The 17,016-nt window shown below is 44.2% G+C and overlaps 8 protein-coding genes across 8 annotated transcripts; all 8 read right to left on the bottom strand.

Annotated features, from left to right (window-relative positions):
• Positions 1-237: 237 nt before the first annotated feature.
• Positions 238-948, bottom strand: TbgDal_VI2850 (hypothetical protein, conserved; the record flags this gene model as incomplete). Its single annotated transcript, XM_011775790.1, has 1 exon — positions 238-948. One exon carries the CDS (start codon positions 946-948, stop codon positions 238-240), a length of 711 nt encoding a protein of 236 aa, XP_011774092.1.
• Positions 949-1,402: 454 nt separating this feature from the next.
• Positions 1,403-3,034, bottom strand: TbgDal_VI2840 (aldehyde dehydrogenase family, putative; the record flags this gene model as incomplete). The annotated part of the gene is made up of 1 exon (XM_011775789.1): positions 1,403-3,034. One exon carries the CDS (start codon positions 3,032-3,034, stop codon positions 1,403-1,405), a length of 1,632 nt encoding a protein of 543 aa, XP_011774091.1.
• A 700-nt stretch (positions 3,035-3,734) lies between these two features.
• TbgDal_VI2830 (Ras-related protein Rab-26 (Rab26), putative) lies at positions 3,735-4,457 on the bottom strand (the record flags this gene model as incomplete). Its single annotated transcript, XM_011775788.1, has 1 exon — positions 3,735-4,457. The coding sequence occupies one exon, from the start codon at positions 4,455-4,457 to the stop codon at positions 3,735-3,737; it is 723 nt and encodes a 240-aa protein (XP_011774090.1).
• Positions 4,458-5,209: 752 nt separating this feature from the next.
• TbgDal_VI2820 (hypothetical protein, conserved) lies at positions 5,210-7,696 on the bottom strand (the record flags this gene model as incomplete). The annotated part of the gene is made up of 1 exon (XM_011775787.1): positions 5,210-7,696. The coding sequence occupies one exon, from the start codon at positions 7,694-7,696 to the stop codon at positions 5,210-5,212; it is 2,487 nt and encodes an 828-aa protein (XP_011774089.1).
• Positions 7,697-8,130: 434 nt separating this feature from the next.
• TbgDal_VI2810 (hypothetical protein, conserved) lies at positions 8,131-8,997 on the bottom strand (the record flags this gene model as incomplete). The annotated part of the gene is made up of 1 exon (XM_011775786.1): positions 8,131-8,997. The coding sequence occupies one exon, from the start codon at positions 8,995-8,997 to the stop codon at positions 8,131-8,133; it is 867 nt and encodes a 288-aa protein (XP_011774088.1).
• A 1,321-nt stretch (positions 8,998-10,318) lies between these two features.
• On the bottom strand, positions 10,319-12,196 carry TbgDal_VI2800 (hypothetical protein, conserved; the record flags this gene model as incomplete). The annotated part of the gene is made up of 1 exon (XM_011775785.1): positions 10,319-12,196. The coding sequence occupies one exon, from the start codon at positions 12,194-12,196 to the stop codon at positions 10,319-10,321; it is 1,878 nt and encodes a 625-aa protein (XP_011774087.1).
• A 2,178-nt stretch (positions 12,197-14,374) lies between these two features.
• TbgDal_VI2790 (fatty acid desaturase, putative) lies at positions 14,375-15,421 on the bottom strand (the record flags this gene model as incomplete). Its single annotated transcript, XM_011775784.1, has 1 exon — positions 14,375-15,421. The coding sequence occupies one exon, from the start codon at positions 15,419-15,421 to the stop codon at positions 14,375-14,377; it is 1,047 nt and encodes a 348-aa protein (XP_011774086.1).
• A 497-nt stretch (positions 15,422-15,918) lies between these two features.
• On the bottom strand, positions 15,919-16,710 carry TbgDal_VI2780 (hypothetical protein, conserved; the record flags this gene model as incomplete). The annotated part of the gene is made up of 1 exon (XM_011775783.1): positions 15,919-16,710. One exon carries the CDS (start codon positions 16,708-16,710, stop codon positions 15,919-15,921), a length of 792 nt encoding a protein of 263 aa, XP_011774085.1.
• Positions 16,711-17,016: the final 306 nt, after the last annotated feature.

Below are 17,016 nucleotides of genomic sequence, written 5' to 3'. Positions count from 1 at the left end.
AACAGTCAAGAACCAGCAAAGAAAATATACGAACAAAAAGGAGGGAAGAAATTAGCATCAGTAAACCGAAATACGAATGGAAAGTGGGCCAACGGAAAGAAACTCGCCTACAAAAGCAAATCACCACATATATGAATACTCAAATCTAAAAGAAAATGGGCACCTTACTGAGAAGTAAAATTAGGTGTAATAACTGAAGTGACAAAAACTGGAAGAATACCAACTCCTTGCAGTGCATCAATACCGCGGCATCGGTGGTGGTGGTAAATTATATCGTGCAATCATCATATCTATGGATTTTTGTATAGTTTCCAGTTCTTCTTGAAACCGTGAGGGACGATCTTCCTCTTCACGCGCGTTTCGCCACGGGTAGTCCCGAACGACACCACGACAACAACAAGTGCAACGAGGGCAAAAACCGCGATGAAACGGCATGGCGCCTCCCACAGGAGATTGTGAAGGCTCAGGATCTGTTTGACAACCCACCGTCGTGGTTGTTTGTGTACCTCGATCAACCACCATCACTTCTACAGCCCGGTACTGTACCTCAGTGGGTGCCTCGAGTTGCTTATCATTTGACTGACCTCTGATGGCTGTGCTGCCATCGCCATTACTGTTGCCATTGGCTTTGGTTTGGGGGGAAACGCCTTTCACACGGGCGGGAGAAACCGCTGTACTGTCGGTGTCGGTGCTCATCGACGAGTTCGATACAGCAGTAGGACTTGTCGTCATCGCCACTTTCGTCGGTTCCTCAATGACAAGGCTGCTCACAGCGCTTTCCCCAAGAAGATTGCGCATACGGGATCGCAACTCGTCCTGACGATCCTTCACACTAGTTTGCACTGTTTTCTTGTGCACCTTATCACTTTCTGGTACATCCCTACTCGTCGTGTCAGTTGTGGAAGATGATGATGTGGACGATGCAAGCCACTCTTCCAAGCCTTTCATCTATTTCAAACAAAGTAATCCACGCCGTTACGAATATATTCTTTGAAGTTTTTCTTCTTTTTTTAGTGAAAGGGCGAAACATACATAGGCAAGAGGAATTTTATCAGTTTTTTTTTAACAAGAAAAAGGACAGGCACAGTGAAGAAAGATCAAATGATTCACATCGTTGGTTTGTTTCAACCTCGTCTGACACGGTGGCATATACTCACAGTTAATTTTGCTTAGCGGATGGGTAATTCTCTAAGGCGCACACACACATTTGTGGAAAAAGCGAAAAAAGATATATATTGATTAAAGTAAACTGTATCAAAACAGTCGGAAGCATTGACTAAAAAATGAAAGAACGTCGTCGCGCTAATTATGGCGACAAAGAGTTATTTCGTAATATATATATATATATATATATAGTTTCGTCTCTCATGTAAATTATTATTATGCTGACACTCCTCCAACCTCATTCATTGCTCCTCGGACTTTTAGAAAAAGGCTCTGATGACGATGGTGCAGGCGTGGTTTCACCTGCCATTAAAAAACGCATATAATGGTAGCCAACTTCAACAACTCTGGCCAGCGCTGCCACACCCCAAACTGATCGCCCAACAGCCCCTGCAACTTCCGCCGATGGCTTCAGCAAACTGTTAAGAACACGAGACTTTGCAGTAGTATAAGGGGGAAACCGGACGGTGTCGATAGATGAAAACAAGAACCCGCGTCGCATAACAGGTCGCCGATGAGAAAAGGTTTCGAAGCTGTAGCGGCCATGATAGGCTCCCATTCCACTGCGTCCTACGCCACCAAATGGTAACCCATCTGCTCCCGCATGCACAACAACATCATTCACCACAACGGCACCCGAGGATGTGCGCGACTCAACACCTCTAATAAATCGTTTATTGTTGGAAAAGACATAAAGTGACAGTGGTTTCTCCCGGCTGTTTATTATTTTAAGGATGTCTTTTTCATTTTCATACGTTAATACGGGTAAAATAGGTCCAAATATTTCCTCCTGCATCACTGGGTGTGTGGGGTCAATGTTTGTGAGAATAGTAGGAGCAATAGTGAGAGTTGCCTCGTCTGCCTCTCCACCCACTGCTACTTTTCCGCCCTTCATAAATTCCATGAGACGTTGAAAATGACTGGCATTGACAATACGCGGATAATCGCTTTCTTCCAAAAACTGTTGTTTCTGCTTCACCAGAAGTTCTCCCTTAAGTACTTTAAGAAACTTGTCACCCAACATCGCCTTTCGAGCTTCAGCAAGTGCATCAACAAGCACGGATTCCATAGACTTTTCGACGACAACGTAATCAGGCGCTATACATGTTTGACCTGCGTTGATAATTTTACCCCACATTATGCGCTCCGCTACCACCTTCATATTGTCCGCACAGGTATCGTCAACGACAACAGGTGATTTTCCTCCCAACTCAAGTGTAACTGGCGTAAGATGTTTTGCTGCAGCCGCCATAACAATCTCTGCTACACGTGCACTACCCGTGTACAAAATATGATCAAAACGTTCCTTCAGCACAGCTGTTGTTTCGCTTACCCCGCCATTTACAATACCGACAACATCCGAAGAAACGTACTTTGGCAAAAGTTTTGTTAACAACTCCGCTGTAGCGGGGGCAAGTTCACTCGGCTTAATAACAGCTGTATTACCGGCGGCCAAAGCCCCCAAAAGAGGCTGGAGAATCAACAACAATGGGTAGTTCCAAGTGCCGATAACGAGCACAACGCCCAGTGGTTCGTACTGCAATTCGCAGTCATCCAAAGCAGCGGCGCCCTCCATAGTTGGTTTAACTGGTTTAACGTACTCGTCCATGTGCTCAATTAAATGCCACACCTCGTTACGTAACGGTAATATCTCCATTACTACCGTTTCGTCGCGGTGGCGACGGCGGTCCCGGTGTATTGCTTTGCAAAATTCATCAGTGTTTTCTTCAACAAGGTTGAGTAAAGACCTTAACACCTGCTTCCGCTTCTTCAAATCCCTATTAGCGTCATCGTTGAACGCCTCGCGACATTTTGAAACAATGACCGGTATGTTTTCTAACGAGGTATTCTCCGGAACACCTGCTGGCATCTGATGGTTATATGAAATACGAATCCCTACTAAGTCAAAGAAAAAAAAATCTCCCAACAACTACGATAGCCTCTACCTGTAATTCTTCTTTACTAGCGCACCGAGTGCAAACAATGTAAGTCAAGACAGTAAACGAAAACAACATATTAATAAAATCCAAAGATATATAAACCAACGACAGATCAGTGTTACAACGAACGAATGGAGCAATTCTTCAGAAACAAAAATAAGTATATAAAGCTATTAAAAAATATATGTGTACCATACACGTCACAAAGGAATATAAGATATTTTAAAAAGAAGATATATTCCCCATTGTCGTAGCATAAATATAAAGAAAAACATTCTGGGACATACGCGTCACACCCAAGTTTGCTAACAGAGGGAGTCGACGCGCATTCCATACGGAACAAAATTCGAATCCATGAAGTTTACCTCTTCCAAATCATACTCCACGTCGCCAGTAAAGTAGAGGAAAAAATGGGAAGAGGATACGGTGCGAAGAAGGAACAGAAGCAGGGGGGAAGAAGCAAAAGGGGAACAAGCCCGCATAAAACACCTACTGCGTGACATTGGTGGGTAGGAACAATAACAACAATAATAAAAGGTAGTTATTCTCATGTGTGAACGCAAACAATGAGTAAGAATATTTTAAAAAGACAACCAACAGGTAAAAGCGGAAATTTTCTTGTCGCTACCACTACATCACTGCACATTTACCCTTCTTTTTTTTTCCACATTCCCTTCCTCCACCCGGTCCAGAAACCCCTGGCCCCACACAGTCCTCGGGCAGTAACTGCAAATTAGCAACGACGCGCTCTTCCAAATTTAGCGCATCTTCAGGAAGGCGCACGCCGCTTAGAGTCGCTGCCAACTGCGTGAAGAGCGCATTGACGCGCTCCCCTGAGCAGGCGGACACGACACATGACTCCATCCGATGCATCTCCGCCATCTTCATGTGATCCGCATCCGACACTTGACGATTAGGGAGATCTGCCTTGTTGCCTACTAACACAATGAGTGGTTCCACCGCAGCTGCACCTTCTTCCGCTGCCTCCCTTGCATGCTTAGCCAAAGAGTCGCGCACACAACTATGCCAATCTTCTATATTCTTAAAGGAATCCCTGTTTGTTACGTCGTACACAAAGAAAATGGCGTGGGCCCCCATGATGTAGTTGTCAATCATTGTACCACCAATTTGTTGTCCTCCAATGTCCCATATTTCCATTTTCACGTCTTGCTTTCCTGGAAGTAGAACTTCTTTTGAGTAGAAATCAAGACCGATAGTTTGTTTGTAATTGGAGCCATAGTCCGCTACGCAGTAACGGCGGATAAGCGATGTCTTACCAACAGCGCCATCACCAACAACAATAACTTTATATGCAAGTAACCTTTTTTCTGAGTCTGAACTGTCGCTACTCATTGCTAGCCACTCCTTGCCACCTAAATAGAAGCGGTACTACCTCCAAACAAATATGTTAAGTTTGCAACACTAAATAAAAGTGTTTAATAATATAAGAAAAGGCTAGTTTATTCTATATCTATGTCACTGTGGGTATATATATATATATAGTTATATGTTTGGTGAAAGAACACAGCAATATGCGCTTCTTCCTATACAGTTGTTGTATTCTTTGTTTTTGTATCGTTGATATGCCGCTACTATATGTTTGCGGAATCAATAGTGAAAACTGGCAAGTGTTTCACCTGAATCGATATATTTTAACGGCAGTTTCACTCTTGTTTTTTGTCTACCTTTTCCGGTTGAGGCACTATTATTGGCAAAGTATTTTTTAAAAAAAATGTTTCTCTTCTTCTGAAAACAGTGAACCGTAATGACAGCAATAACAGCAATTATAACAACGAAAAATACAGATGATTATAATCCCTCATCAATCACAACTGCTCCTGAAAAAAATGGAGAGAGGCTGGAACGGCACGGTTGAGTTGTTGAATTTACAGCACCAGCAATACTCCTTTGCGGCAGTATAATGTAAGCAGGCACCGCAGTGACACGTTCTAAAGGTAGAACAAACTCCACTTCCTCCCACACTCGCACGGGGAAGTGAAGTAGGAATCACAAAGAAAAAAAAAAGATTCGCGAAGAGCTTACGTAGGGAACAGTTGATAAAACAGCGAGAACAGCAAAAGTACTAAACAACACATGAACACCGATCAACAGGTTGCTACACTGCGAACAGCATTCGACAACCACAGTGACATAATACCAAATGCGATTGCAGAACCCATGGGGCCGAGAACACTATAAAGGGTTCTTAAAGCACCTATTAAGAGCTTCAAGGGCATTCCAACGAGTAGGGACATGAAACCCGTTAGAGCAACAGCCAAGATAAGAACCATTTTTGTACCTATAATCATGGAGAGAAGAAGCATAAAACATAGTGTGGTTGCCAATAGCACTGCCACAATTCTTTCTAACAGAAGAACTTTATGTTTCAGACACTCAATTTCCTTGTCTTTCTCCAGTAGCAGCTCTGTAGCCTTTTCCAACTCTAGTCTCAGTTCCCGCTCAACGTCCGTTTCTAGAAGCATGGCGCAGTCTGCGGACTGCGCCACCTGTGACGTTCGGGTGTGGTTTGCTGAACGTGAATTTCCGCGTGAGTTTGAAGCAATTTTACTACTCCGGCGAGAACTCTCGATACTGTTGATGGCTTCCTGCTCTACTGTGCGCCGCTGTTGCCTCTCGGCTGAATGATTTCCAGTTCTTTCCGGGCCATCATAATGTTCCAACGAGCTCGCGCCACCTGGCATTGATGTCCACGGTATTTCTCCCCCTTCCGAGTCAGCAGCAGGGATAACAACATACGAATGACAGTTTATCCTCTCTTCAACTGTGATGACCGCCTTTTTCCACTTCTTCTGATATATTTTCATTAACAACGGCCTCAATATCCCTTCAATATTCGACGAGTGAAACGTTTGCAATTGATCGGCAAGCACCCTGACCAACTGTGGTGCAATATACATGTGCACCCCTTTCACTCGCTGATCTTCAATGATGCGGGAGAGTTGAAGTTTCACAAACTGCTGCTTCTCTTCCACTGTGTACGGCACGAAGGGAAAGAAGTAGTCAACTCGATTGACAAACGGATCATGCATCGTTTTACGACACACATCCATGCATATCTTTGTCCACTCTGCGCGCATCGCCGCCCGTTCCTTTTCATTGGAGGCTTTCAAATAGCGCTCCTCATCGGAAGCAATAACATCAGCGGCTATGTTACAAGTTAGTACAAAGGTAACCCGCTCTGTTGAAATAGATCGTGCCGCATCCTTCAAGGACCGCAATGTGCCATGTTTTTGAAAGGCGGATAACCACAAGTTCTGAATTGCCTCTGCGCTCCCCTTCTCGAATTCGTCAAGTACCACAACTGCCTCCTTATTCCTACGCAGTGCTGAGAGGAGTATTCCCTCACCTATGTGAGCTGCAGGTGGATCAACTAGCGAGTAGATGGAGTCTCGCGTACAAAACGACGGTAAGTGAATGTGTACCAAATGGCCCTCCGTCTCAGCCTCGCTAGGGGTACACTTATGAAGCGCGCACGCAATGAGCCGTGCCATTTCAGACTTCCCGTAGCCCGACGGCCCAAAGAGAACAATGACAGTTGGTTTAACCGCTTCCACTACACCAATACTAAGGAAATGTTCAATCAGTGACGACCAAACATGTTGCTGCCCAACATACCTGGAACGCACAGCATGCCAGCGTTCCTCAGCGCTCACCGTGCGAGAACCTTTTTTCTCTTTAAAAGGATTCGTTTCTGGTAACGTTAACCACCAACGATTTGTCGCACTGAGAAAGTCACTGATATCTTGGTGTTTTTGCCTAAGCACCAGTTCCGTCTCGAGACATTTTACGACACGCCAATCAGTTATGTTGTAGGGAGAAACAGCTTCGGTGCTACGGCCGCTGCGGGACCTAGTGCATTCGACCATGGATTCATTCACAGACGTTTGCGCTTTTCTCAGTAAGTTGGTTGCAGCGGCAGCAAATTGAGGTTTAACGTAGGCATACGCAACAACTCCTACAATGAGCGCACGCGCAAGTTCAATTACAGGTCTCTTCGGAGCACTCCACTCAATAAGGCTATTAATTGCTTCCTCTACGCCTCGTTCAGTGCCCTCAGATCCCTCATCCCACCGCTTCCTCAAGGAAAGCACATCGATTAGGATACCTGTCGCGACGGTCGCCGCATCCAGCGCTCCCTTTTGATCACTTGGCATACTGTAATTTTGCGACTGAAGTTGAAGTTCCTTCGTGACTCCGCTTAAGCTGGACAGCTGATCACTGAAAACTTTGTCATCAATGCCTTTGTCAAACCAACAACACGAATGTACCATAAGTGCGATGAGTGGATTAACACCGTAAACGGAGTGAAGCTCCTCACACAGTTGAGACGGCAGGTCTGTGGGTGCGATATTGTCTAGTAGCGTGAAAATTGCCTCCCAAGCCTTAAATGGAAGCCGAAATGTTGGACTAAAGTTGAAACTGTTTTTCGCTGCATCGGCCTGTCTTCCAGCGCCACCGACTTCATCTTTCGGAAGACTGAGTTCCCCATCAACGTTAATGGCGTCTTCCAGTAGCTCGGGCCATTTGCGAAGCAAAAATAACTTCTCCTGATTCGAATATTTCCAGCTCATTAACTAAAATGATCGAAAGGAATTTGATAGAATGACGAACTGGTGCCATCAGAGAAGCGACCAAAAGAAAAAAAGAAGAGAAGTCATTCAATAAAAATTGGGGATAACGATATCGAAGAAATAACCTATTTCCATGGAAAACTGATATTATGATCTTTTTATTTTCGGTGGGGGAAAAATGCTAACTTTTGAATCAACATCTTTAACAAGGGAAGGGCTATTCGCGGAGTGTGTATATATGTTGGCAATAACTCAATAAAGTTGTGCAGAGAAACATTTTGCCATACTACATAATGAGTCCACAAGCCAGCAACTTCAATTCACTAAAGTTATCTCGCATCATGGCCTTTTACTTTTTTTTCTTTATTATCGTTGTGAGAAGGTAAAAACATATGCAAAAGCGTAACAGTACGAAACATATAAAGAATGAGTGTTCAAGCTCGTTTCTGGCGTATCATTTCAATCGCGCGATTCACACTTTCCGTGGAATAGGAATTAACCCCTTGGACCTCCATCAGTAAACCAAACCGCTCCGTTTGCGCGTTGATGTTACTGAGTAGACTCCCGATTTTCTCTTCTAAGCTGAGTCGTCTAAGTCGTAACTTCGCCATCTCATCCCACAATTCCGGTGGTATATCGCGGTGCCGCCGAAGCTGTTGCTGCTGAGTCTCAGACAAAAGAGTGGGCAACTCGTTCCCATTTGAACAAGACGGTTGATTACCTTTGTTTGATTCACATAACATAGTGTGGGAATTAGCGGAGGGAATGCGACCCAACGTTTGCGACGTGCGCGTGGACGAATGGTTCGCACCCTGAGGTACAGGTGTGCTAGCGTTTTGGTAAGCGGGACTATTTTGCTCTTGCATATCCCGTTTAAAAAACGCAATGAGTGCAGCTGTAACCCTTGCGCGTTTCTTTTCATCCATGGCAGCAATCAGTGCTTCCGTACTGTTTTCGTCCAGTTGCTGCCGCGCCACTGGACGTGTTGATGCGTTACGCTTCGTCCGCGCCTTCCGTGTAGGTGTAAGCAACCCACCAGGTGTGTTACGCTGCCGGTACTCGGTTATACGCAGTGATGACAGCAAATCAGCGTTTGCGTACACGGATGCAAGTTCCTTATTGCAATCCTCTAATTGTTTCCCAAGGGCTCCGAGTAGAAATTGCACCTGACTTAAGCTCTTACCATTGTTCACAGCACGTTCCGACCACTTCGCTGATACCTTCAAATGGGGAAGAAGCTCCGCATCCTCCTCAGGAGATGGCTCCACATCTACTTTTTTAACCGTTTTTCTTGGTTGCATTGGGTACGCCGTACAGGCAATTACGTACGCGAGGCAACAAAGCTTTACAGACTAAATATATCCTTTGTACGTAGATACTCGTACTTGCTATATATTAATATATATATATATACGAATGTGGCCCTGAGTACAAGTTTAGACCCGTGAGTGGAGAGGTAGAGTAAGAAAGAAAAAAAAAACACCAAAAGAAAGTGGAGAGATCGGACACGCCCCGAATGAACTACAAAAAAAAAAAAAGGACACATGGGTGGATAACTTCTGAGAGCCGGAGACAGTTGTAAGAAAGAGAAATTTATAACAACCAAGTAAAGAGACAGCGTTTCTATTCATTCGATGAAATGCATGAATATACTGCTCATCGATACCAAAAAAAAGATGAGGGAAAATAGGTGATTGAGAACAAAAACGAAATTTCTTCCGAGCACATCCCTCATGAAAATGTTCAATTTTGACTAAACACCGATTCCCATCGATCTCCATACCATATGAGTTACAACATGCATATTTGTGGATGCACAACAGACGTGTACATCCATCATGTCACGCCAATCGTTCTTTTTTACCTTTCTCGCTCAGCACGGCTATTGCTTCAGCACTTCAGATGCGGAAGTGTCTCCACCTCTGATACAGGTGGTAAAATGAAGCGAGAGGCAAACACACATAAAAAAAAAAAAACAGCAACAATATTCAATATTTAGATCAAAAGGGGGAGAAGCGGCGCCAAATCATCAGTGAAATCAAAGGAAACCATTATTCAAGGTATTTAGCAACTCGGCATCAACAGTAGCTCTCTAGCCACTATTTGCTTTCATGAACCGCTGACATGTAAAGCGTCGACGAGGAAAGCGCCGTTCAAAGTTTTTAGAAATGAAAGAAGCGAGAAAACGGCCATCACTGCATAAAGTAGCGGCGCGCGCCACGGCGATAATACGAGGAAGTGGTTGCAGCACCGCCAACAACAATAATAATAAAAGGATGGGAAAGCAATGAACGAACGTGTGCCAGCTGAGTGGCAGAGATAAATACAACATTTAAAAGAGAAAAAGAACACCGAGCGTCGGCAGCCAATACTCTTACAACACTACACGATTTCACGGGTTCTATTATACTGAATTCTCACACCAAGACAAATGCAGTGAGTACGATGGTTAAAGCATCTCTCACCGCTACTGGTGCAAGCAGCGCATTGGCACGCGCGTTGACACGGATGTATTTGCTGATGTAATAGTTCCGTACGATGCCCCTCCTCTTTTTCTTTTTCGTAGTGTGGCTACATGCTTACTGTCCTCATGTTCTGTTTTGTGAAAACAGACAAAAAAATCTATTCTGCTCTTTCGTCATAATTAGCAGGATCCTCCCTAACGCCAATCACTGCCCTAATCGGTTCGTTCATCGGCAGCCCCGATTCGTAGTCATTTTCCACAGGACCACACACCCTTCCACCAATAATATACAAATAGCCATCCGATATATGCATTGACGCTCCATAGCTACACTGGGGCTTAAACTCATTAACAAATGGTATCTCGTCCACAGTTCCTTTTGTGTAGTCTTTAAATATTACCCTGTACAACGTGGGCACTCGCCGCGCATTTCGGGGCTCACCCAAAACAAGCACATATTCTTTATCTTCGATAACAGCCGCCGCGGCGGTGATATTGTACATGGATGGTAGCGGGGGTTCTAATGTTACTCGTTCCCACGATCCACCAACGTCAGCCAAACGAAAAAAATGACTAGAGGTTGGTTGTGATCCTCGACTCGTATCTCCGCCTCCCACAACAAGCAGCGAACCATCCTTCATCACCACCGCTGCGTGGAGAGCGAGGGGATATGGAAGAGGGGTCACAGCTGTTATTGTGGGTGGGAAAGAGAAGCAAATATCCGCATCGTCGATCTCATTGGACCAAGACAGTGAAAAGCACTCAGAGCATGGCTGATTGTTCTCATCGACACCACCAACAAGAATCGCCTCCTTTGGGCTAATGGCACTTAGTGTGTGGAACGTGCGATTAGGGAGCACAGACTTCTCCACAGCACAGCGAGTCCACTGTCCACGTGTTTCACTGAAAACGCACCACCACACCTCTGTTGTGGCATCACGTATTATACCTGAATCTCCACGACCACCTACCAAAACAAGGCAATCGACCAAATTTGTGCACGAGCTCCCATTCACAACGGCAGAAGAACCGGCGCTTGTATTAAAATCATCGGTATATGATGCTGCAGCTTGTGGAGAGGAACGGACACCCCTGAGGGTGCACATGGCAGCACCAAGCAAGGGAGGTGGACGGAGTTTAGCATGCGCGCTTTCCTCGTACGGCAAGGCGTCAACAAAACTAATAGGATGCTGTGCAGATAGTCGGATAGACACGAGATTACGCACAACTGTTCCTCGTTGAACTAATGGTACAAATAAATCATTAGAGGGAAGATAACGAAAGAGTGCCGAGGTGGGGGATCCGCCGTAGCAGTACACAGTCGAACCACCTCTTGTAGTGCTGGAAGCGGCATGAAATTGTAGCCCAATTTCACAATGGAGAGGATGCCGTAGAGGTATCACCGGCAACCAATGCCACGGCAAGGAACGCCTCACCCCACGCAACATAGTACACATCCAATCTTCACACTGCTCGGGCGTTGTAAACTTGAGCCAGAACGAATTACCCCCTTCTGTTGTTACTAACAGTTCGTCCCCTTTGCTCTCCTCACCTCTTCGAACGTCTGCCGAAACAATTTCATAGCGGTGCCGTACCGGACCCTCTTTCTTTTCACGATAGGCAATTCGGCACCCCTCAAGTTCCACGAATCGCTGCCTCCACTTGCCCGTCCACAGTCCTTGTTTTAGTACCACACCTTTACGTGTATTTTTTGCGTCAAACAACGCCTCCCTCTCAAGCACACGAGTAATTTCGTCAACCCACATTTGGTGTACTTCACTGCTCTCAGCCCGCAGAGTCCAACATTCACCATCCTTCAACCATACACGAAATGCATGTGAGTTGTTAGAATCAACCTGACGAAGAAGTGATGCAATAATGCCACATTTCTTCACGGGCCCATTTTCTTCTATTCGATACGACAGCCGCAGCCCCTCAAGAACCACGAAACGACGATCCCAGGCAAAGCGCCATTCCGCTTTCTTTTGCAACCACGAGGAAATCTTGGTAGAATCATTATTACTACCGTGCGTCATCAGGAATGTATCACCAATTTCCCTTTGTTCGTATATATATATATATATAAAGCAGAAAGAAAGAAGAAAAGCAGAAGGTGTGCCGACATGTTTTTAAATGTGTTATCCATCATGTTAAGTCTGAAACGATGTCAGAAGGAATTAACAACACAATAAGAACCATTAAGACCGTAGAGAGAAATAAAAAACATATGGAGAACCCCCTGAGACTATTTTTCAGACCTAGGAAGCCAAATACGGCAATGTATTTATTCATTTGACCAAAATCAGAGAGCATCCTGCTACTTATAAAGCTGGTATTGTGCTTTATGAATCTCGCTATTTAGCAGTATGGCGCGAACGAGGGCACACTCTCGTTGATTCTACTTTCTCTGCCTCGCGTTATTTTTTTTTTCCTTATTACTTTGTTGTGGTGACCTTAACCACAAGATTCTCTATCACACATCAACTTACACTTCTTCTTCTCGGTTATTTCCCTCTTATCTGTGGTTGTCCCGTCACCACGAGCACCTGCCCGACATCCCAGCACCTGACGACGTTGAGCGACAAAACAAATCGGTATTTTCAATCAACTTTCTTCCTTTTCCTTCCACAATTCCTTTTCTATCATATATTATATTCTTTCTTCCTCTTCCTCTCTTATACACCTCATTTATTCGTCACCCTATTAGACCGTTTTGATGACCATTAAACGATGAAAATAGGGGAAGAAGAACCTAACAAACAGATTTTCACTAAGGTACAATTTACAACATTATTTGGTGATATTTCTCACCTTTCTTATTTTTTCCCCCAATCAGTGAAAGTTCCTGCCATCGAAAGTCACAACTTCCAAACGTAAAGACACAACATGCAACCGCAATTTGATAAAGATATATATATATATATATATATATAAACATCACCACCATTAAATACTGTCATAGATGCGTTTTCGCTTACTTCGAAAATCTGCTCGCGAATTGTGTGTGTGTGTGTGTGTGCCAAAAGAGCAAGCACTTTATCTACCAATACGTCCAAGTATACGTTCTTCATGTACGTGCCACTCACCAACAACAGCGATAAAAAAAAAAAAAGAAAAATGATTGTCAGAAAAAGAATAAAATAACAAAGGAAATTTCGAGAGAACCAACACATCTCCGCACTATTCTCAAACCCAATGAAAATCCGCTCCCAGATAAGGGGACATCTCATGGAGTATGAGAGTTTGAAAACCATATATATATAAATACATATGCTTACGCGTCTTCACCTGTGTGTTTAAAGTTCGTCGTTTGTGGGGAACGAAAAAACACAAGGAAAAAAGAGTTGAATTCCTGAAGACGATTTAAACCCGATATTTACTTTTCAACTTCCTCTTCGTGTTTCCGTTCCTTTTTCAATCACGCTCTTTCAGGCGACACAACTTCACATATTACCTTTTCCTTATGCACCAAATCACAAAACATAAACATAACATAACATAACGCAACGTAAGGAAACAACAAACCCCAAAGAAAACGCCGGGCCGCATCCGCACAAGGATGATTCGTCAACAAATGAAAAGAAAGGCACACTACCCTACTTACCTTGAACAGTCGCCATTATACATCCCCTTCGGGTAGATTTTATTACGTTATTGTCTACTCGTTTTTTTTTTCTTTTTTCCCCCTTCTAACACGCTAGTTTTCACTGTTGCCGTATATTAATTTATTTACTTCAACTGCGTCGTGTCCTTCCTCTTCTCCTTATTCGATAGTCTTCTCCCAAGATGTTCTCTCCATTTTTTTCAGATTTCAGTTCAACCCTTCATATATATTGCTTTCCTTATGGTATGCAGCACTTCTTCCCCCTTTTTCATTTCAGTTTCCCCACGTTCGCAGAGACGTATACCTCAATCCTATACATCAATACTCACACAATATATATATATATATATAGTCATACATAAACATGTTTCCATCTCCGCTTCCGATTCACAAACCTCATTTTTTTAAAAAATAATAATCAATCAATCAATCAAATCACTGACCCGATTATTTAGACAAGGAAAAAAGCATTGGGTGGAGTAAATAGAAGAGAAAGGAGAAGCGTCATTGCGGCAGTAGTCCAATGTAAGAGGTGCACCAGAGGAAAGCAAAAGGAGAAAATAAAGAGAGACGAACATGCAGAGCATCTCACTACCACCACCATATAGTGCTAATTTTCTTCCTTTCCGATTACCTCAGCGGACCGCAAATCTGGACGTAGATATGACCCTTTCCTACGCACGGTACGTGAGAACGGATTCATGTTAACTTTAAACACGAAATCGTATAAGGCAAGAGGCCACGAGGGGGTCACCTCAAGGTTTTCGTAGAATTCGGGGGCAATTTCACGAAGTTTGTGCAGATGCCTCCACGGAACGTACGGGAAATCATGATGCTCCACGTGATGGCCGACATTCCAAGCTAACCAGTTCAGTGGACCATAATAAGAAAAGGTTTCCTGACTTCCGTCACCTTGAAAGATATAATGCTCAGTAAGGAAGTGACCAGCCAATGGGTGCCAACCAGTACCCAACACGAGTGATAAGAAGAAGTAAATAATACACCACGGTCCAAATAACATGTAAAATATAACATCAAATATAATTTGAGCAACAATATTTAGCACATGCATCCTCGTTATTTTCATTTTTCTAACAAGAGTGGGACGAAGTGCGTAGAAGAAAACTTGGAACGTAACAAAGAAAAATTTGCCAATGTAGCTGGAAAGCAATTTCCCTTCCAGCGCCGTCGGTAAATCTGGGTCAACTTGCTCCCACCCTAAGTAATTGTGATGATCCCTGTGATGAGATTTAAATCCCATTGCGTACGGTAGGGGCACAATTATATTAAGGAATATGGCAAACAACTCGTTGTGCACAGCCTTACGAAATGCCAAGTTGTGAGTTATTTCGTGGACGGCCAAGAAGCTGTTGTGCGTTGCCGTACCACCAATTGCATAAGCGGTAAGCAGAAACACAGGCCAACTCATGCTGGACGCCAATGAGCCCAGGAAAATCTGAAAGAGAACGACCGCCGTTGCGATTTTCCATGTTAGTGGATCAGGTCCATAGAGTTTCTTGATTTCACTGCTATACTTTTCCAGCATCTTCCTCCGCCGCACGGCATGCATTTCATTGTCAGTTGTCCAGTAGTAATCATCTCTTCCACAATGTTCAGTGAGCTTTTCCGCCGCGGTTTTCAGATGAGAAGCCAGCATCACCGCACCGTTATTTAATGATATGCCACAACTATCGTCTTTTTTGCCAACGAAATCAGCGTGAAAGGGCAGAGGAAATGAGGAAACAAAGGGGAAAAATGATGCAAACCTACATTCTTAAGCGAAAGGGAGATAAACAGGGTAGAGCAACATGTGGGGAGACAAAAACGCAGTTTATTTGAGGTTTCACTACCTCCTTTCAACAATTCAGACTGCATTGATTGGTATTCCATATGTTAAAAGAAAGACGCCGGAAGGGGTAGTAAACATTCAATCCTTGGTATGTGTACCTCAGCATTGCGTAACGTAACGCAAACGTAACAACACTTCGTTGGCACCTCGCTTCAGTTCCAGTGCAGCAGCCTCCACCGCTGCAACCTCATCACCACCTGCCTGAAACAACTTTTCAACGAGCACAACCTCCTCCGCAGTTTCCCAAGGTCGTTTCGTATCGAATGCATCCTGCACAACTTTGTGTCCATCCGTTGCGCCACAACTTAAGCAGCGACCCAGTCGTGCGGCGTGGGTTGTACCGAAACCCGTGCATGAACCCCGGAGCGCAGGAACGCCCTCCACTCGTGAAAGATTTGTGTAAGGTTTCGGTGCGGGTAGGCAAAGAAACCTCGTGAAAACTGCCATGCACCCTCACTGCTCATTTCACTAATTATTTGCGCGTATCCGTCGTGGCAGCGGTCAAGCAGTGATGCGGTGCTTGGTAAACTTTTATCTAGTGCAAGGTTCCACACAACACATGGTGCTCCTGCTGCATCTTGGGCCGTAAACTCGGCCACACGACAAGTTGTGGGCCCCTGGTCATGGAGGACCATAACTGTACGAAATTTTAACCTGCCTGCGCTTTTCTCTTGCAGAGCGGAGTGAAATTGTGGTATTAGCTCTACTTCCTCAGAAGCATCCTCCGCTATGCTAGTACGGAGAAACGTTACTGGATGCGAGGGGTGAAGCAGCATTCTCTCCCACGCATCAAAGCGATTTATAAACTCCTGAACGATATTATCATTGTTGAGGTTAAAATGTGTAATACAAGTATGTTGACCGCGGAACAACAACCAAATGGACGCCGCATCAGGTGTGAAGGGGCGGGACTGCAACGGCCCTGGAAAAAAACCTTCGTCGAATCCGCGGTTGGTAAACTCCAGCAGACCATCAAAGCTGCAGCGCGCCATATCGAATGGTAGCTTCACTGCACTGATGGGAGCGTTTAATTTGGACAGCATAAGATGCGGGCCACACCATCCACCAAGAGAGACCCACCGCCACATGAGTGCCATCGCTGCAGTACAAATGATGAATCTTAAGGCACCCACGGAGCCTTTTTTTTAAATCATGTTTTCAGTTTAACAAATCGCGCGAAACGCATTAACATCATAAAAGAGAGTGTGAACAACAACAATGAAAGAAAATCGAAGGAATGAAAAGATATAAATATTACTGTTCTAACAATGGCAGAGAGGCAAAAAATTTTTAAGGGTACAGAAACAATTTTTGTATGTGCGAAATGTATATAATATGTAATAACAATAATATATATATATATATATATGACAACTGCCAGAAACTAGCAACATGAGATGCTT

Source organism: Trypanosoma brucei, chromosome 6 (assembly GCF_000210295.1).
Source record: "Trypanosoma brucei gambiense DAL972 chromosome 6, complete sequence".
Classification (NCBI taxonomy): domain Eukaryota; phylum Euglenozoa; class Kinetoplastea; order Trypanosomatida; family Trypanosomatidae; genus Trypanosoma; species Trypanosoma brucei.
Note: the sequence above shows the minus strand (reverse complement) of the source record. Positions and strands in the feature narration are given on the sequence as shown.